At 46.1% G+C, this 20,861-nt stretch overlaps 1 protein-coding gene across 5 annotated transcripts in view; it reads left to right on the forward strand.

Moving 5' to 3' along the window:
• The window catches only part of Spag1 (sperm associated antigen 1), a 66,748-nt gene that overhangs the window by 25,155 nt on the left and 20,732 nt on the right, over positions 1-20,861 (forward strand). For all 5 annotated transcript variants that reach the window (XR_004946780.1, XM_036208397.1, XM_036208398.1 and 2 more), the window contains 7 exons: positions 146-251; positions 2,884-3,014; positions 4,858-4,964; positions 7,389-7,548; positions 15,077-15,361; positions 15,708-15,807; positions 20,037-20,189. Coding sequence is in view for 4 of the 5 variants with exons in the window: in XM_036208397.1 (XP_036064290.1) it covers positions 146-251; positions 2,884-3,014; positions 4,858-4,964; positions 7,389-7,548; positions 15,077-15,361; positions 15,708-15,807; positions 20,037-20,189 (1,042 nt within the window). In the remaining variant the exon portion in view is untranslated. The remainder of the gene's footprint in view (positions 1-145; positions 252-2,883; positions 3,015-4,857; positions 4,965-7,388; positions 7,549-15,076; positions 15,362-15,707; positions 15,808-20,036; positions 20,190-20,861) is intronic.

Raw genomic sequence — 20,861 nt, forward strand, 5'->3', positions numbered from 1 at the left:
AGTGTAGCTAAGTGGTGGAGTGCTTGTTGGACATGCCTGAGTCCCCAGGCTCTATTTCCAGGACCACCCTTAAGCAGAAGCATGCAAGCATTTAAGCTTTTAAAGGAGTTGTCTTCAGGTATGTTTTCATGTGTGTTGTTTCTAGGTCTGACTGAGAAGGAGAAGCATTGTCTTGCCAGTCGTGAAAAGGGGAAAGGAAATGAGGCTTTCTACGCAGGGGATTATGAAGAGGCCGTGATGTATTACACCAGGCAAGTAGGCTTTCATTTCACTGCGTTTATTCTGCTACCTTAGGCGCTGGAGCAATGGCTCAGCAGTTAAGAGGACTTGGCTCCTCTTCCAGAGGACCCAGGTTCGATTCCTTGTATCCACATGGCTACTAACAACCTGCTGTGACTCCAGTGCTGGGGACCATCCAAGTGGGCACCAGCACACATGTGGTCTTCAACATATATGAAGGTTAAACACTCATACATGTAAAATTAAAGTGATGTTTTAATTGTTGAAACCACATAAAGAAACTGAATAGTCTATGTTGGAATCACTTGGGGTATTGTACTTGTGACATCATGGATTCTCCTCTGTGGATGTTCCCCCCCCCCCCATTAGTTTTTAGGACTTAACCCACGTTTTGACTTCCAAGAGGAGTCTTCCCTAACCTCCCAGCCACGTTGGGTCTCTTACTCCGTTACACAGCAGGCCATCCCCTGGTTAGCAGGCTCTGGTAGCAGCTCACTGTCCTTGGTAGCTCTTCTCAAAGGTACAGTTCACACTGGTGTGGTCTGACACTGAGGCCCGTAAGCTCCTGGGGCAGAACCCATTTGCTTAGTCGTTTATACCATGGCCCCTCATTGCTTGTCTTACAGCAGGTTTTCAGTGGAGACTGTAGACAGGCTCCTCACGGACTGTTCCTTCAGTACAGCCCCCACATTTAGTCAGGCGGACACCCCCTGACACCCATAGTCCCCCCTCCATACATACACTCCTTTTTCTGATAGTCTTAGGAGCCCAGGTTGGCCTTGAACTTCTGATCTTCCTGCTTCCCTGTTTCAGGTTCTGGGATTACATGTGCCCACCATCTCACCCAGCTGTTTGTTTGTTTTCTTGTTGTGGATTTTCTCTACGAAGTGACATTTTCTTCTTTGTTGTGGGGTCAGCTAGTTGAAGGATTTAAGCAGTATGGTCTGCTGGATCAGAGAACTGAGGTTTGCTGCCTTCTAGCTTTGCATCTCTTGCCTTAATTTCTTCAAGGTGATAAAGCTCAGCCTGCCACCCTCAAGGGTGCTGTGAGGACTAGATGGTCACTGGAGACATGACAGCAAGCCGACTGTCGAGGCGTGACTCCTGTCTGTTTTTATTATTATTTTATAATAATATTTATTATTATTTTGTTTTTGTTTTTGTTTTTTCGAGACAGGGTTTCTCTGTAGCTTTGAAAGCTGTCCTGGAACTTGCTTTGTAGTCCAGACTGGCCTTGAACTCTCAGAGATCCGCCTGCCTCTGCCTCCTGAGTGCTGAGATTACAGGCGTGCGCCACCACCGCCCGGCTTATTATTATTATTAATAGGCACACCTGAGGTTTTCCGTGGCATGTTTTCTCCTCTTCAAAATGGGCAGAGCAGTAGCCTTGGGACATGAGCTACGTGTGTAGGGCACTGAGTGCCTGCAGCAGGTGTGCTGGGTAGTTTTATATCAACTTGACACAAGCTGGGGTCACCCGAGAGGAACGACTGCATCTCAGTATTTTCAGTGAGCTAGGACTGCCGTCCCCAAATACCACAGACCTAGTGGCCTGAACAAGATGTTTATCTAACAGTCCTGAAGGCTGGAAGTCTAAACTAACTCAAGGTGAAGGCAGGATTGGTTTCTTCAGAGGCCCCTGTCCTAGGCTGGCAGGTGTCTGTCTTCTTCCTCTTTGCTCACATGGTATGCATGTCTCTCTATTTGGTTCCAATCTCCTCTTTTTATAAAGGTATCAGTTTTGTTAGACTCAAGTCCACACTAAGGACCTCATATTAACTTAATTATCTTTTTTAAACCTTTTTGATGGTGGTGCTGGTAATGGCTGGTATTATTTGTAACCTTGACAGAATCTGGGGGCTGGGTCCATGGGCCTGCCTGTGGGGGATTATTATCTTGATTATGTTGAGTTGGGACAACCCACCCACTGTGCCGCTGTGGGGGTGGAGAACCATGCTTCTCAGCAGTACACATTCATCTCTTTCTTCTCTACCTGCTGGTGCATGCGATGATTTCCTCACCATGATGGACTGTATTTGAACTGTGGGCCCAAAGAAGCCTTTCTGCATTAAGTTGACTTATCACAGTGACAGTGGTGCTGGGGTTGGACCTCGGCCAGCGCTTGGAGCTACACCCTTGGCTTAATTATCTCTCCAAAGCCTACGTCCAAATATCACATCCTGAGACATCGTGGGTTTAGGATTTCAACATTTAAACTTTTAAGGGACACAATTCAGCCTTTATACAGCATATATTTATTTTACTTACAATTTTTACCTGTTCTTCTTACATAGCTGTGACCTAAATATCTGAGAACTGTAGCTTCAAGGAGGGAAATCTTTATTTCGGCTCATGAGGGTGGAACCCATGCTTGGTGGTCTGGCTGGCTCTGTTACCTTGGCTCTGAAGGGAGCCTGAGCACCTTGGTGTGGGAGTAAGCTATTTACTTGATGGTGGGACATGGGAGGGGACGGCGATGGGGGTGAAGGGTGAGATAGGCCTAGCCTCCCGATGTCTCCAGACCCAGTCACCACCACCCATGCCTCTGGCCTGTGAGGACATTTCCTATTCGAACCACAGCATAACTTCAGCTGAGTTCGCTGTCTTCGGTCTGGCTGTTGCCAATCCGTGCTTCTCTTATAGGAGCTTGTCCGCCCTTCCCACCGTGTCGGCCTACAACAATCGAGCTCAGGCGGCCATCAAACTACAGCAGTGGGGCAGTGCTCTCCGAGACTGTGAACAGGCCCTGGAGCTAGATCCGGGAAACATAAAAGGTAAGCAGACAGGGCGTCTCGTCTCACAGCCCAGGTGTCTCAGCTTTCTGTATGGAAGCCTTGAGAGCATCACTTTTAATGAATTTGATTGGAATTTAAGTCCTTCATTCTTTGAATTGTGGTAGCCAGTCGAGAGATGGTAGAATGTTCACATTAGAGGAAGCTTTGTGGAGGTTTCTGAGAACCTGCACTAGCTTTACAACTCCCTGATAACTCAAATTATTCTAAAATTAGTAACTACAAAAAAATTTTTAAATTACAAAATCAATTCTTCTGTCTTGACTATTACCTCATGGGAATTTAGTTTAGAGACCCGAATAACAATGGCAATACACTATAATAAAGTTTGATTAAATATTTTACAAAATGATTTATCCTTTAGGTTTTCATGGCTCATTCTAAGGCTAAAACTGAGTTATATAATGAGAATCTTGCTGAATTTCTAATTGTTTGTTACGATAGTGTATTAAAATACATCTGGCACACCCTTTCTCACATTTCAGAATTATTAAGCCTGATTTTTTTTCTCAAGATACTGTTTAACTCTGCAAAATTCTTTCATATAATGGACCAAAGGACTAGAAGGGTACATTGTTAGTATTAAGTGATTATAAATTATAAATTGAAACCACACACAAAAAAAATCTGGCACAAATTACCGAAGTGCTCCGTTTCTGACCGAAGCTGATGTGGTCACCAGGACTACATCATGGTTCCACATGCTAAGTTAACTTCTGGATAATTTTAGTGTAGTTTATTGTTTTGAGACAGGTTGACTCAAACTTCACCATCCGGAATGCTGGGATTTAGGCCTTTGCCACAACCACCACACCCAACTCTGATCATTTTATAAATAGCTATTAGAACTGGGTGAAATGCCTGTAATTCCAGTACTTGGAAGGTAGAGGAGGGGGAACCAGCATTTAAAGGTACTTGGCTGTACAGTGGGTTCAAGACCAGCCTATGCTATGAGACCCTGTCTTAAGAATCTAAACCAAATCAAGCCAAACAAAAACAACCATTCCCACTACCACCAAACAAAAATAACTGGCTCAGTCAAGTTCACTGATGTGCTCTTCCTGTCCTTTACCGACCAGTGCTTACTAAATTTCTGTAAGGAATCTTGTAAATTTCCAGAAGATGGAGAACTGACGGGAGTCAGGTGGCATTGTTCCTGAGAAGCTTCCTAGTGCTGCAGCTGGGAGGGAGCCGAGGAGCTGGCGGGTCTGGGGAAGCTACACCGAGAGTGTTTGGGGTTTATGGTTCCAGGAGGAAAGTCTGTTATGGCAGGGAAGCGTGGCAGAAGGAGCAGGCGGCTAAGAGCTCACACCTTTAAATGCAAGCACCAGAGAAAGCCCACTCCCACTGCCGCACCTCCTCCAGGAAGGCCGCACCTCCTAAACTCCCCCAAACAGCCCCACCAACGGGAACCAAGTGTTCAGATACTGAGGCCCATGGGGGGCATTTCTCATCCAAACCGCCATTCTGTGTACGCTCTACACCCACACACATTCAGGCAGCGCTGAGTGGACTCCATAGGGTTTTTGGTTTGTTTTAAGAAAAGAGCTCATGCAGTTGAAAGTGAAAACTGTGGGGGGAAGGGGGAAGAATTGGAGGGGGGGATAGATTTGACCAAAGTATAATTTGCATGTATGAATGTCTCAAGTGAAAAAGTGGGCTGATGCCCGATGAAAGCCTTCTGTGTACAGCAGGGTCATGTTCTATGTGCTCCACGACACGGACCTGGGATTCAAGCTCCGCCTGCTAGTGTCCTGTGCAAACTGGGTTGAAGGTACCATGCTATACATTAAACTGTTGAGCATTTGTGCTGGCTCCTTTTCAGCTCTGCTGAGACGTGCTACTGCGTACAAACATCAAAACAAGCTCCAGGAGGCCAGGGAGGACCTGAAGGAAGTGCTGTGTGTGGAGCCTCACAATGATCTGGCCAAGGTAAGGATAGAGCAGGGTTTTAAAAACCTAATTCTGGAATTTTTCTGTTTCTGATTTTCTTTATTTATTTTGGGGGTTTAAGACAGGGTTTCACCATGCGACTCTGACTGGCCTGGAGCTCCCTAGGGAGACCAGACTGGCAGTGAATTCACAGAGATCCACCTGTCTCTGCCTCCCAAGTGCTGGGATTAAGGGTGTGTGCCACCACATCCAGCTGTTTCTGAATGTATGTTAGAAAATGTTATCGGTCTTGTTGAGTAGGCCATGATGAGGGTGAGTCGACAGCTTTACCAAGTTCAGAGCGCTATCGTGTTGAACATCTACTTGAAATGAAAGAAGGCGAACTGTTCTGGAAAGCCTGTGTGGGGACTGGGCACAGCTCAGTGAAGGGTGCTTGCCCAGCTTGCCCAGGAGCCTGGCCACAGCTCCCAGTATAGTCACTGTCACCACGACAAACCAGCTGTTTAATAAGAAAGGAACCATGCAGACATATAAAGCCACCACTGAAAAACAAATCCTTTTCTCTTCTCTATACTGATGGAGTCAGTGCTTTTCTCTGAGATAATCTCAATTTACTATGTAGAGTTCATAGAAGTGTTAGATAGGATTATGAGTGAACACAAGGCCACAGAAGAATGCTGTTAGCATGGTAAGCCTCTCGTGGGCAGTGCTGCTCCCTAACTGAGTGAACCAGCTCAGGCGGCAGTGCTGAGCTAAGGCCTAAAGAGTAACTGTCAAGCACCAGGAAAATAGGAGAATTCATGCTATTTGTAAATTAATGAGATGGCTTTAGTGGTATACGCCAGTATCTGTTCTGCTCTATTGCTGTGAAGACGCACCACGACCATGGCAACTCATAAAAGAAAGCATTTAATGGAGGCTTGCTTACAGTTTCATAGGGTTAGTCCATGACCATCATGGTGGGTCACACAGGCAAGCATGGTGCTAAAGCAGTAGCTAAGAGCTTACATCTTTGTTTTGTGGCTTTTGTTTGTTTTTAAGATGGGGTTTAACAGCCCTGGCTGTCCTGGAACTCTCTTTGTAGACCAGGCTGGCCTTGAACTCAGAGATCCACCTGCCTCTGACTTTTGAGTGCTGGAACTAAAGGTATGCAGAGAGAGCACTTACAACCTACCCACAACCAGCAGACAAGGAGATAGAATCCTCCAAGCCCACCCCCAGTGACACACCTCCTCCAGTAAGGCCACACCTCCTAGTCCTTCCCAAACAGTTCCACCAACAAAGGACCAGGAATTCAAATATGAGCCTGTGAGGGCCACGGATCTTAGACAAGAGGGCTTTCACTCACAGTCCACAATTTCCACTTGTTCCCAGCTCCCACACTGCTTATACAGAGCAACCCACATGAGGGCTGCATGCTCAGCGGGTTTGCATGATGACTGAGGAATCCAAATTTTAGGATACCAACCCCCTACACACGCACGCACGCACGCACACGCACACGCATGCACATCAGGCAGCCTATAACGGCCTGTAACTCCAGCTGTAGGGATTGACACTCTCTTCTGACCTCTGCAGATACCAGCATGCATGTGGCATACACTCACGCAAGCTCTAAATAAAATAATGTTTAAGTTTTTAATGGGGAGTTACTATACACATGTTTTTCTTTTTAATGGCATAAAATATCTCAGACCTTTGAACACTCCTTCACAGCATGTGTGGGTACTTCAGCTATAGAAACTGCCCGTCTCTGTAAGTGTGTGCACACAGAAACATCTGGAAGCTCATGAAAATGTCAGTATTATTAAGTGAATGGGAGGAGTGCGGGTGACTTTTTTCCTTCTTTAACATAGTTCATGTATAACGGGTGTTTTGCATCATGACTGCCCACCATATGCTCAGTGCCTGAGAAGCCAGAAGAGGGCGCCAGGGCTCCAAGAACTGGAGTTACAGATGGTTACAAGCCGCCATGTGGGTGCTGGGAATTGAACCCAGGTCCTCTGCAAGAGCAGCCAGTGCTCTTAACGACTGAGCTGTCTTAAGCCCCATTTTTCTTTTTTTCTTTTGTTATTCACTGGTCATTTATTTGCTTACTTTATAGTGGACATAAGTAATTTTGGTCAGATAAAACAATGAAATTGTTGTAAAAAGAAAGTTAGACTGAGTTTTAAAGTTTTTTTTTTGTTGTTTGTTTGTTTATTCACTTTAAAGTAGCTTCATATTCTTACCCCCAAAAAAATGTCTGTGGCAGAATCCACTAACTTGGGCTCTTGGCGCTCACAGAGCCTGAACCAACAACCAGGGAGCCTGTGTGGACTGACCTAGGCCCTCTGCACGTATGTTAGTTATGTAGCTTGGTCTTCTTGGGGGACTCCTAACAGTGGGAGCAGGGGCTGTCTCTGGGGAAAAAAAGAATGATTGTGTTCTTTATTAAAAGAAAAACAATTAATTATTTTGCAGAAAACCTTGTCAGAGATTGACAGCAATCTGAAGAAACCAGAGCCTGCCTCTGAGCCCCAAACCAGAGGGAAAAAGATGGTTATTGAGGAAGTCGAGAACTCTGCAGATGAAAGTGAAAAGGGAATAGGAAATAAACGTGAAGATGGTGGTGTGGATCCGGGTGAGACATCTTTTCTTTCTGGTGATGCGAACTGCTATTCCCATCATGAGCTTGCTTGGGGGTCTCTGTTGCTACAGAAATTGTTAGTTTCCCGAACTCTGCTCTAGCTTTACCTTAAAGTCTACAGTCTAATTCAGCCCTGCTTTTCTTGTTAGATTTATTTTACATGTGTGTATTCTGTGTGCTGGGGAGGGACACATGAGCACATGTGTGGAGGGTAGACGGCAGCTGTACCCGAGTCCTGGGATTGGTACCATGCACACCCTTACCAGCTGAGCATCTTGCTGGCCAGTCTTTTTTTCTGATGGTTTCTTGAGACAGGGTTTCTCTGTGTATCCCTGGCTGTCCTGGAACTCCCTCTGTAGACCAGGTTGACCTCGAGATCCGCCCGCCTCTGTCTCCTGAGTGCTGGGATTAAAGGCGTGTGCCCCCCCACCGCACCCCACCCAGCTTCTATTTCTTTTTTACTTGTTTATGCTGGTGTAGTCTTGAGACAGTCTTATTCTGGAGCCCAGGCTGGCCTGGGTTCATGGCAATCTTCCTTCTTCGGCCACCTGAGTGCTGGGCTTACAGACCTGAGCCACCTTACCCCTTGTTCCTCAATACAGATGCCCTCGTTCCTGACTGCCTTGCCTCCGCCTCCCACTTTTGGGATTGCAGATAAATGCCATGGTGCCTGAGACTTTTCTTCAGCGAACGATAGCTTTTTTTTTTTTTTTTTTTTTTAAACTTTATTTCTGAAGGAATTGTTAAAGGTGGACAGTTCTTTGGTTTGCCAGTGGAGTTGTTGTTGGTTTTTTGTTTTTTGTTTTTTGTTTTTAATCTTAACTGGAACTTCTTTTGCCATTACTGTGTGTGTGTGTGTGTGTGTGTTTGAAGACTGAAGCTAGGGCCTTATGTGACCTTATGCTTCTGTGATTCGAATTCTGAACCAGGATGGCTGTGGTACATTATCTAAGAGATCTCTGCTCTAAAAGAACCATTTCTGACCTGCCATTTGGTCCCCATCCCATTATTATATGTAAATTAGGGGATGTATAAAGTAAGATTCAGAAAAAAACAAAAAAGTCTTGACAGAAAAACAAGCATTAAGAGTGGTGAGTTTCTTCTGTCTGCCATTAAAGCCACGATGATGTGGAGGACAGCTGGGGACTCTGAAGTTGTCCTTTCAACATGGAGAGGGGTTCAACAAGCTGAACCAGCTAATGCATGCCTCTTCCAGGTGACATGCTTGAAAGGCACGTAAAAAGAGGTCCCTGAGCTTCTAGGTTGCTTTTAGGGAAATAACGGTAAAGCCTAGCAGGGAGTTACCAGGTCAGACTCTTTGTATACCCTGTCCCTGCACAGTCAAGAAAGAATCCTGAGTCTTTATAGTTTATGTTCCAGGAAGCTTTGAGGATCATGGGGAAAAAATGGAGCAAGAAGTGTTTTATCACCTTGGCCGGTGCTGCTATCTCAGACAAATTCCACCTACGGTGGCCAGGCCCAGTTCTTTAGTTTTATTCTATTTATTCTTGGAAAGCTTCATATATAAATAATGTATCCCTCATTCCCCACACCAACTCTCCTAGGAATCCCTATCATATCTTCCTTCCAACTTCATGCCCCCTTCTATATTTTATTATTTATTTATTTAACCCACTGAGTCCAATTAGTGTTGCCCATATTCATTTGAGCACGGGGAGCCAACCAGTGGTAAAACACCTTCCCCAGCATCCATCAACTACCAATATCACTTTAGCTAGGGTGGGACCTGGGGAGCCCCTCCCTCATCCATGCAGGAACTCCACTGGCTTGATCTTTATGCAGGTCTTATTTAGGTAATCATGGCTGCTATGGGTCATGTGTGCAGCAACCATGTGCCGACCAGGGACAGCATTCACAGTTTGTCTACCTCCTATTCTTTCTGCCCCTGAACTTGGTGTGTGTATGTCAGGGTAGTTGATGTGGATGTCCCATCTATGACTGAATACTCACAGAAAAGTAATGCATCACTGAATTAACCACCACTCACCACAATAAGAAGTTTCTCTGACCAGGATAAGTCTATAAATAAAAACATAATGTTTAGAAAGCAGTTTATCAGGTTATTCTCCTCCAGCAGTGTGCATAGAACCTTCCAGTACTTTGGAGACTAGCCTTCAGGGAAGGTTCCCTGGTCAAGAGCTGCAGCCAAAGTGTGTGGTGTCTCTGGCAACAGAGTCTCACCATCTAGTTGTGGTGGGCAACCAAGAGAAATAACAACAGCCTGCATTGTTCTGGGTGCCTCAGGGCCTCCCTGATCGACAAGCCATTCAGGAGGAAGTAACCTGTCAGACCCAGTTCATCCACATTGAGGGACCACATAAGCCACAGCATTAATTTCGCAAGTGAGGATTGCTGAACACCTGCTCTGTGGTGGAAGCTGAGGTTAGACAGGCAGCAGGTTGCCTCTCCTTCCACCTGTTTGGTAAATCTTGTACTAAGAAATGCCTGCCGGTTGGCCGGGGTTCCTGGGCTTTCCCTCAGTACCTGCCCATCTGTTTGTATTTCTCCTTTCCTAGCAGGATTGTTAGAAATGGTTGTCATGACTCAGCTGACTGTCAGACTTTGGGACTTTGTCCCTTCACAGTCAGAGACAGCGAGCACACAAGCCTGGCATGGTGCCTTTGGTCTACAGTCCCAGCAGTCGGGAGGTGGAGGACAGAGGAACAAAAGTTCGAGGTCACCCTTGTCTATGTAGCAAGTTCAAGTCTCAAAACCCCAACAAACAAGTGGGTGTCCAGCTTCTTAGTGTGCCCTTGCGGGCTTAGAGTGAAATATAAGGAGGTTAAAGTCGTCCACAAAAAGAGTAACATAGAAACATTTCTTTTGCCCTAAAACTGGTAGGATTTGGAGGTAGAAGCCAGAGATTTCCAAGAGTTGAAACTGTGCAAAATCATAAAGAAAAAGATAAATCTGACTTACAAACACGAGAACCCAGTTATTTCTGTGGGCACCATGGGAACAACTGAACTGAAGATGGCAAAGGGCAGTGGGCTGAGGATAGCACCAGATTTTCACAACAAGGAGCCATTACAAAATGGACAAGCATATTAGTAGACAAGCCACTAGGGAAAGTACCAGTGTAATAACTTATTGCTATGAAAATTATTTTCCCATTAAATTTTCTTATCAAATTCCTATCAAAGAAGAAAGTGCCCTTTGTTGTAAGTTGAACTCTTTTAAAAAATATTATTACACATTTTTGAATATAACATATTTTAGATATCATCTAATCTATACATTATCACAGACGGGCACTGAATGATGGGTCAGAAATCTCTCTCTCTCTCTCTCTCTCTCTCTCTCTCTCTCTCTCTCTCGGTCTTTGGAGTGGGGGAGTACTGCTTCTGTGGTACTTGGCACAGGGACCATCAGAGAGAAACATCTTATGAATCTATTTAGTAATAATATACCACAACCATCCAGATTCAGGCATCTAATCAGTGATGTAAGGCTCCGTGGGAGAGTATCTACCTAGAACATGTAAGGCAGGCCCTGGCTTTGATACATCCACAGACACATACACACAGAATACATTCACCACATGCATGCAGACCACACCCACACCCACACAATCATACCCCCCCACACCACAAAGATATACACACACATAGAGACACAGACACACACATATACACCAACATATACACACTGCACACATACAGACCACACAGACACACATACACATACCACACACATACAGACCTCGCAAACATAAACACACAGACCCCACAGACTCAGAGACACAGACACATATAGATCACACACACAGACACACACACAACCACACATGCGCATATACACACATACACACAAACTTACACTTACCACACACATACAACCACACCCCCACACACCCACATACAGATCACACAGACACACGTGCACACATGCACATGATTGCTCCTTTTCTGCTTATGTATCTGTATTTGGAAAGAAGGGCTTTCAGTTTAAGAAACAGTCACACTCTGCTCTTGAACATAATTTTCAAATTTGGTAGATTTTGGTGTTTTAGACAACTTTTGCCACTGTCTAATTTGGGGACATTTTTATCACCCACCAAAGCCATGTCACCCCTTCATCCATGGCTCCGCCTGCCCCACCTCCAGTCACTAATCTTCTATGGTTTTGCCTGTTCTTTTTGTTTCATACTAATGCAAGCACAGACAACGTAACTTTTTGTTTGTTTTCCTTTTGAGACAGGGTCTTGCTGTGTAGACCATGCTGGCCTGGAACTTGAGATCTCCTACCCCTGCCTTCCAGGTGCCGGCATGTTAGGCGTACACCACTATGCCTGGTTTGAGATCGATGATTTTCTAATATTGAAATAACCTTTTCTTCTTCTTTTTAAAATTATTTATTTTATGTTTACAGGTGTTTTATTTGCATATGTGTAAGTATACCACACCCATACCTGGTGCTCTCAGGGGTATCGGATCCCCATGGATAGGAGTTATGAGTCTGTGGAGTTATGGATGATGTGGGTGCTGGACCTCTGCAAGAGCAGCCAGTGGTCTTAACCACTGAGCCATGTCCCCAGCCCTACCTTTTCATTCTTTAGCTACATCACTCTTGGCCATGGTGTGTGATCCTTGTGGTGCGTCATTCAACCAGACCATGGTGTTTTACACGGAGGCCTTACAGCTGGCTAGCCATCCCTCTTCTCATGATGGCTGGCTCCTCTTGGTTTCTGAGGCAGCCCGTGTTGTCTCCTTAGACACTCATCCACCTCCACAAGAGACTTCGCGGCTTACCCTTCTGGTGTATTTCTCAAGGACACCCCCGCTGGGGTCTGGTGATGGCACCCACTCCCACACTTTGATGAGCCTTTCTGTCTGTTTATGACTGCCTCCTGACAGACCCCCGGCACTGCCCCCTTCACTAGCAGAGTCCCCAGCAGGACTCACACACAGGCCTCTGCTCACCTTTCCGGAGGCGCGGAAGGTTATCCAGACATGTCACATGGCAGCTGCGCTGGCCTCTCCTCTGTACTTGAGTGGATCCTGTGTCTCTCGCCTTCACTTGTACAGTGGGAATGATACTGCTGAGCCCAAGGGTTAATGAAGATGTGTGCAAAGGCCTTGCCCTGGTAGCCATCTGGTAGCCATTTTGGCCAGACAAGAGGGGACGCCACACAGAGGGGTGGAAATAATGCTACATTCCCCATCTCTGCTGGCAAGTCAAAAGCTGCAGGGGCACAGAGCTCCACTGCTGAGCCGTGCAGCCAGGGACTCTCCTCATTGGCTTACCCCCAGGAACAGCAGATAGTCCTGACTTACAGCAGGAAGACTTCCAAGGCCTATCAGTGTGAGGCAGAAGTTGGGTTTCTGAAGAAAGGGTTTTAATATAGATGTAAGCACGGGAATTAGGAAGGCAAAGGGAGAGGGGGAGGAGCCTGAGAAAAGGATGGTGTCCAACCCCAGTGTGGCACTGGCTTCTGAAGACACACTCCGGTACAAGTGTCTTACCCACAGCTCCACAGAGAACTTCAGTGGCCCTTGAGGGCACATTGTTTAGAGGAGTTGGAGGTCAAGGGAAAAGTTTTAGCATACCTTTTATGTTAAGAACTTTTCTTTGGTACAGGAGGGTATAAGGTACTGTATGAAGTTCATCGAACCGGGTTTACAGGCTGAGAAGATAAAAAATGGGTCCAAAGGGCCCAAGAAATCCTCACCATACACAGGCCACAGCTCAGACATATTTTGAGTATAAACATGGCTCATAGCCTTGTTCATGTGATTTATTTATTTATTTATTTATTTATTTATTTTTTAATTCTCAGCCAGCAGGGTTGCTAAGCCTCCTTTTCTCTTTCTCTCCACTTTTTACACACCATGGCCAAGAGTGATGTAGCTAAAGAACGAAAAGATAGGGCTGGGGACATGGCCCAGTGGTTAAGACCACTGGCTGCTCTTGCAGAGGTCCAGCACGCACACGGTAGTTCAGTCATCCATCCATAACTCCCATCCATGGGGATCTGACACCCCACACTTCCTTTTCTCTTTCCATCCACTTTTTGCACCAGTTTGGGCTTATGTCACACAGCTTGCTTTAGTAGTGGGTACCAGTCATGTGACTTATTTCCACTACACAAACTCCTTTCTATTATTATAATAATGAGCCTCTTTTGGTTGGTGATTCAAATTGGTTTTTAAACTTGTATTTGAACATGGTGGCTCACTCCTATAATCTCTAATACGCAGAAGGCTAAGGCAGGAGAGTTGTCATGAGTACCAGGCCAGCCTGGGCTATAGCATGAGAATCTGTCTGGAAAAAAAAAAAAAGGAGAAGGGGGGTGGTGCTATTGTATTTGCTAGTCTTTAGAGTCTCCCTGTGAACCTGTCACCAGTCACATGGGGTTTCATGAGCTAACTGTGGTTTTCTCTGCTGTCTCAAATGATGGAAAATACAGCCAGGAAAAGCTGGATTAGAAATTGTTAAAAAGAGGAAACTTGGGAACTTGGGTATTTATGGTTTTTGTTCGTTTGAGATAAAGTCTCTATATGCAGTCCTGGCTGCCTCGCAGAGGTCTGCCTGCCTCCGTTAAAGGTATGCACCATCAGCTTTAAAAAAGCACCAAACAGGGCTGGAGAGATGGCTCAGAGGTTAGGAACACCAACTCCTCTTCCAGGTCCTGAGTTCAATTCCCAGCAACCACCTGGTGGCTCACAACCATCTGTAATGAGATCTGGTGCCCTCTTCTGTATACACAATAAATAAATAAAACAAAAAAAAAACCTTAAGCATTGCTTTGGCATACTTACTCTGCCCTAAATATTGATAAGACACCCATAATTGCAATGCATGCCATTTTAATATTTAAAACTAGAATTGAGTTAGTAATGCTTGAAACTTGCAGTTGAATTGAAAGAAATTTTTACTTTGAATAAGGCATCTGAGTGGACAATTCATTGTTTTGTTTTTATTTTTTGAGGCAGGGTCTCCTTATGTAGTCCATTCTGGCCTGGAATTTGTCATATCCTCCAAGGGCTGTGATTATTTATAGGCATGTGCCACCACATCCAGCTATGAATGGAAAGTTTACTATTTTTAGGGCCCCATAAAACCTAAATACTCTCTATGATTTTGCTGAATTCATTTTGAAATGAATTGAAAATCACTTTGATGGTATCTTTCAAATGACCATTTTCTCCTAGTTCCCTGACCTTGGGCGTAGTCCTCATTCTGTGGATCAAGGTCTAGTGACTTCATTCATTCCTAAATTGAGAATGAATGAATGCAAGCTCTACCTGGACAGGTGTGGTCTGGTGAAGGAGATGGCATTGAAAGGCCAGCTCTCAGTCGCCTGCTCTTCAGCGGTTAAGGAGTTAATCTGTGCAGATGGCCACTGGACCTGGTCCTCAGGGATCCTGGGGCCGGGCGGGCATGACGCCCACTCGGGGCGGCGGGGAGCTGGGACTCCGCCTGCGGGGTGGCGCCGCCGCACCGGCCAGGCTGGATCGCGCGGCCGGGGATGCACTCACCTCCCGCGCCTTCCCTACAGCGGCGGCCAGCGCCATGGGCAACATCCAGAAGAAGCTGATGGGCCGGAGCCAGGGCAGCAGGCGGTCGCGGCGGGGCCGGACCCCGGGGCCCCGAGGCGAGCAGCTGGGAGGTCTGCAGGAGGCAGAGACGGAGGGTAGCGCGGACAACCCGCACCCCGGGGAGCCCCGAGCCGCCGACGGTCCCATTGGGCTCAAGAGCCACGGCAACCAGCTGTTCCGCAGCGGGCAGTTCACCGAGGCGGCCGCGCAGTATTCGGCGGCGATAGCACAGCTGGAACCTGCAGGTAGGGGACCGTGCCGTGGCCACCGCGGGCCGGGACAGAAGGCGGCCTCCCGCGGTGACAGGCACTGGCCCCGCATTCCTTCCCGGTGACTAAGGGCACCGCGCCACTTGACCTACGTGAGCAATACCTCGGAATGCAGAGCCTGTGCCGGCCAGGCAGGTTTGCAGGGGTGCCTGCCCTACCTTCCCATGTGGCTGGTGCGGAGACAGCTCCCCTAAGCTCTGCAGGGTGAGCAGGCTGTGGGACTGACCGCAGTGCCGCTGGGACCACAGTCCTTTCATGTCATTTTGGTGAACTGTGATTTTGCTAATGGGTTTTAACTGTGTTTAATTAAATGTGGTTTTAGGAAATGCAAGTGCGGATGAGCTAAGCATCTTGTTTTCGAACAGAGCAGCATGCTACCTCAAAGAAGGGAACTGCAGCGGCTGCATCCAGGATTGTAACAGGTAAATGCACTCCAGGTTTGTCAAGAGATGGTTGTAATGGTACCGTGAAGAAGGTTTAATAGCCTTCGAAGTTTTCTATGTGAGAGCCTAGGTTCCTAAGACTGGCTAAGTGCTGTGACTAGAATATGAAAACCCCCTGTCTACACACACACACACACACACACACACACACACACACACACACACTCACATCCTATAGGAAATTGTCCAAACTTTTTCCCCTGCTCCCACCGAAATTTGTGCTTTCCTCTCCGGATTGCCAGAGATGCCCAATACCTAGTTCCAGGCCACTTGTCACCAGAGTAACTTCCACTGAATTTTGCCAGATTGTCTCCAGCAGCCCTTCAGTGACCTGGTATTGTCTTCAGATTAGCTTCCTTGGCACCAGCTTGCTCCCCAAACTGGACTGCCTCCCTCCACTCACCACCCAGGCGCTAGGCCTTCTGCCACCTTGTTCAGATAGGGTCATGCTCTCTGCCCATCTTTGCTCCTGAAACTCTCTCAGCTGCTGGTCTACCTGGTGGGTTTCCCCAGACCCCTGGTCATCAGCAGGCTGAACACAGGTCCTGACCCTTGGTTGTGCCTGTAGATTATCTGGCCATTCACCACAGCACACACTCACTGATGGTAACCTGCTGGGCTGCATGAATATATGCACATGAATAAAACATTGTGTTTTCTTTCACCATTAAGTAATAAACCGTTTGGCAAGAAGTTCTATTAGCACATCTGAAAACAATAGTAAGTCACGTTTGAGATTGGCTAACACAGACCTGGTTACCCCTGCTCTTCATGTAATTAGAAATGCTCACACCTTTCCACTCAGAGAAGCTCCAGTTTGGACAATAACTCCATGAATCCTGTTTATAAGGCAAATACTTTCTCTCGTTCAGCTTATTGATGTAGATTAAGCATGGAGTGTTTGCATCTCCAATGTCAGAAGAAGCCCTAAGGCACTTTGGGTTTCTTTGTTTTTCTCAGTATTATAGACTGGAGTTTAATGTAATAGCATTTATTTTTTGGTTTGGCCTGCCTTTATCCACAGTTGTGCTAGTTCCCATTAGCTAACTGCTGTGTTTTAGGAGTTCATGAGCTAGTTGACATCAGTTGGGTAGCTTGAAGTCTGTCATGATGTGAGCACTGACCCCTCAAATACCATCAGCTGCCCCAGATCTGAGCTGTGACTGGCTGAGAGGGAGGGCCATGTGAACTGACGAGACAGGCATGTTGTGATCGGTTTTTAGTGTGCATCCTTTCAATGTAACTGCTTGTTTCTGGTGTCTTACTCAGGAGGAAACCAAAGAGCAGCCTCCGTCCTGGTATCCACAGAGGCTAGACTAGGGGGAGCTGGTCCTGGAGGAGCCAGGGACCTGCTGGGAAGTGGGGTGGGTAATAGTTGAGGGAGAGTGACCCCTGAGCTGTGTTCTAAGCCAGGAATGTGGCTCTGCCAGTCAACACTGACCTCTGTGCAGTCTGACCTACTTAGGTGTTTTCTTTGATACCTGGTGAGAGTCCCAGCAGGAGAGTTGGAGATGACACCGTGTGGGATGCTTTAGTCTCAGGTTTGTTTAAATGCAGAGAAGACATGATGTGCTTCAGGAACATGTTCAGATATGGATGCACTTGAATCTGTAGGAATGAGGAGCAACTTATTAGTACAAAGTGCGATGCTCTTTTATAGCCCCAAAGACAGCACACATTTTAAAGGAAGCTTCTTATTTTAGTTTTCAGTTAAGATTTGCTTTTTGAAGAGTTCCATGAGCTCTTATTACCAGATAAGTGGAATTGTAAGTCAAACCTTGAAAGAGAAGCCAGGAGTTGTGGCTCACCTGCAATCCCAGCATTTGGGAGGTGGAGGCTGGAGGATCAGGAACTGAGGGTCATCCTCAGCTACAGAGAGAGTTCAAGGCCAGCCTGAGCTACATTAAACCCTGATTGAAGAAACAAGCCAGACATTTTAAATGAGTAAAATCTTTTAACTTGTGAAGGTACTGTTTTTAAGATTTATTTTTAAAGTATTTAATTATTTTAAATCATGTGTGTTTGTGTATATGCCATATGTGTGGCTGCCTGAGGAACCTCCAGAGCTGTTGCCTCCCCTGGAGATGGAGTTATAGGTGGTTGTGAATTGCTTGATGTGGGTGCTGGCAATCAAACCCAGGTCTTCTAGAAGAACAATATATGCACTTAACAGCTGAGCCATCTCTCTACCCCAAGATTTTGTTTATTTGTTTGTTTGTTTTGTTTTTTTCAAGACAGGGTTTTTCTGTGTAGCTTTGGAGCCTGTCCTGGAACTCGCTCTGTAGACCAGGCTGTACTTGAACTCTCAGAGATCGCCTGGCTCTGCCTCCTGAGTGCTGGGATTAAAGGTGTGCGCCACCACCACCCAGCTAGCCCAAGATTTAATTAAAAAAAAAAAAAAAACGTGTATGTATGTGTGTGTGTGTGGGTGTGTGTGCATGTGAGTGCAGGTGCCTAAGGAGGCCAGAGGAGGGTGTCAGATCCCCTGGAGCTGGAGTTCCTGGGGACTATGAAGCCCAACTATGTGAGTGCTAAGAACCCTGGTCCTCTGCACGAACAGCAGTTGTCTCTAACCACTGAACCATCTCACCAGCCTGAAGATAGATGTTTATGTATGTTTGGAGCAGTAGTGTTGCCCAGAGGTTTGTTTACAGAATCACTCTTGGGAATGTTGGTGGTGTACAAAGGGCTGTGGACCTGCTCCCACCTCATGCCATCCTTCTCCACATTGTAGTTATCATGCCTAAGCAAAAATCCGAGAAACACTGTTTTTCAAAAGTATTTTTACTGCATAATTGTCAGCCAAAAAAAAAAAAAAAAAAACCAAAACAAAACAAAAACAAAAAAACAAAAACCACATAACATTTCCTATTCGTCAGAGAGCCTATTCAAGTTATCTGAAGAGTGCTCACGCGCGTGCATGCACATGTCCACGTGCACACACGAGTATGCACGCGCGCGCGCGCACACACACACATACACATATACAAACACACACCACTGGACAGCTTCCCATTTAGAATATTTAAATAGACTAAAGTTGCCTCTGTTCCTGACAGACTTGCCCACAGGAGACTCTTGAGTGTCTGAGTTAACCTGAGTAGCCAGCCTCCTGTCCTGGTGAGCTCTGCTGTGCGTGCTCACAGCACTTGTCTGTGCTTATGGTTGAGTCTTCTCTTTAGTGGAATTTCCATTCATAAACTCATATTCATTTAAGATTACAGTTAAGGAATAAAAACATGGATCCTTTCATTTCCTATGTTAGGAAGTGCAACGAATCATGTGTCTCCTACTGATTTTAGATCCCAAGCTTGATTGTTTATGTGGTGCCTTGAGCAATGAACGCCTGCTGGGAATGGAGGTGGTGCGGTGGGTGTGGCAGGGGTGCCCTTGCACTCTCTGGTCTCACAGATGAAATTTATCTTTAGTGATACTGGAAGTACTTTTCAGACTAAACAGTGCAATATGAAAACCCATGACCGAAAAGAAAGTGCGGTAGGTTTAGCCCTCAGTTCCCAATTCCCTCTGGTCTGTCATGGACACCTTTTTACAGTTAAGTCAAACGAACCACAGAAGGTGTTAGAAAGCTGATTTCAGAAAACATCATGTAAGTTCTTGTGGTTTAGTAGTAAGGCACCTTATTAAATGTAGGGGTACAATTAAGGATTATCTTTCAAAGTGTGTGTGTGTGTGTGTGTGTGTGTGTGTGTGTGTGTGTGTGTGTTGTGTCAGAGGTCAACATCCAGTGTCCCCCTCACCATTTTATCTTTTGAGACAAAATCTCTCACTGATCCCAGAGTTGAGCCCCGGCCAGCCTGCATTCGCCTCTTCTGCCCCGGGGTAGCACAGGGATGCTTCTCTAGAGTTTTCCTGTAAGTGCAGGGAGTCCCAGCTCAGTCCTCGTGGTCACAGACCCGGTGCATTCCTGTGAGCCACCTCCTTCATGGCAAGACTTTTTAAGCTGTCCACACTGGTTCTGTGGGGGCCAGGAGGCTGCCGTCCAGGGAGCTCACACTTAACTGGAACAAGGACACTCCAGAGTGCTTTCTTGTCCGTGGATTCAAAGACAGTGTGATTGCTTGCTGCCAGGACCCCAGGGCAGATATCAGGTGTGGTATGCAAGGGTCCAGTACTGCAGTATACACTGTTAAATAGAAATTAAAGGGCCCCTCTTAAGGTAAATGACATGGAATATTTTGTCCTCTTAGGGCTCTGGAACTTTGTCCATTCTCAGTGAAGCCTCTTCTGCGACGAGCAGTGGCCTATGAAACCTTAGAGCAATATGGGAAAGCTTACGTGGATTATAAGACAGTGCTGCAGATAGATTCTGGAATCCAGCTGGCAAGCAGCAGCATTAACAGGTAATGGAATCCAAGGCTGCTATCCAAGGTCTGCCTCCTTTAGAGGAGGGTCACACTATGCTATTTCCTCCCCGTCTCTAAGAATGCTGTCAGATTGTCACAGGTCCTCACCTACTTTACATTAACTTGATTTCTAACGATCTCCCCGTATTTCCTGGCTCATCCTCTTGCCTCTATTGATTTCTGTGAAGTTACTTCATTGTGGAAACACCATGTGTGCAGCTTCCGAGAGCTTCCCAAGATGTCTAAGTCTGACACAGGGCAGTATCTAAATAGGAGCTGTGGACAGACTGCATACATACCTTCTCAGAGTTCATGCATTCCTGTGGGCACTAGATCTGTCGGGGAATGCACCTGTTGTTTATGCTCAGAAGGGATGCTTCGTGACCTGATCATACACCCTTGTAAGCAGACACCTGTCTAGGAGGAGGAGTATTACTTAGTGATAAAATTGCCAAGAGTTTGATCTAGTTAAAAGTCTGACTGACTTCTCCCATGAGGGAGAATGAGAAGGCAAGAATCTTCAGACTATGGGGCTGGAAATGTAGCTTAGGGCCCTGAGGTAAACCCTAATAACATAGACGTCATAAATATTCAGGTAAAAATTGAAAACTATGCATCAGATAACATTTTCTATTATGTGTAGTATTTTATAGTATTTTCTTATTCCAT

Source organism: Onychomys torridus, chromosome 16, assembly GCF_903995425.1.
Source record: "Onychomys torridus chromosome 16, mOncTor1.1, whole genome shotgun sequence".
NCBI lineage: Eukaryota > Metazoa > Chordata > Mammalia > Rodentia > Cricetidae > Onychomys > Onychomys torridus.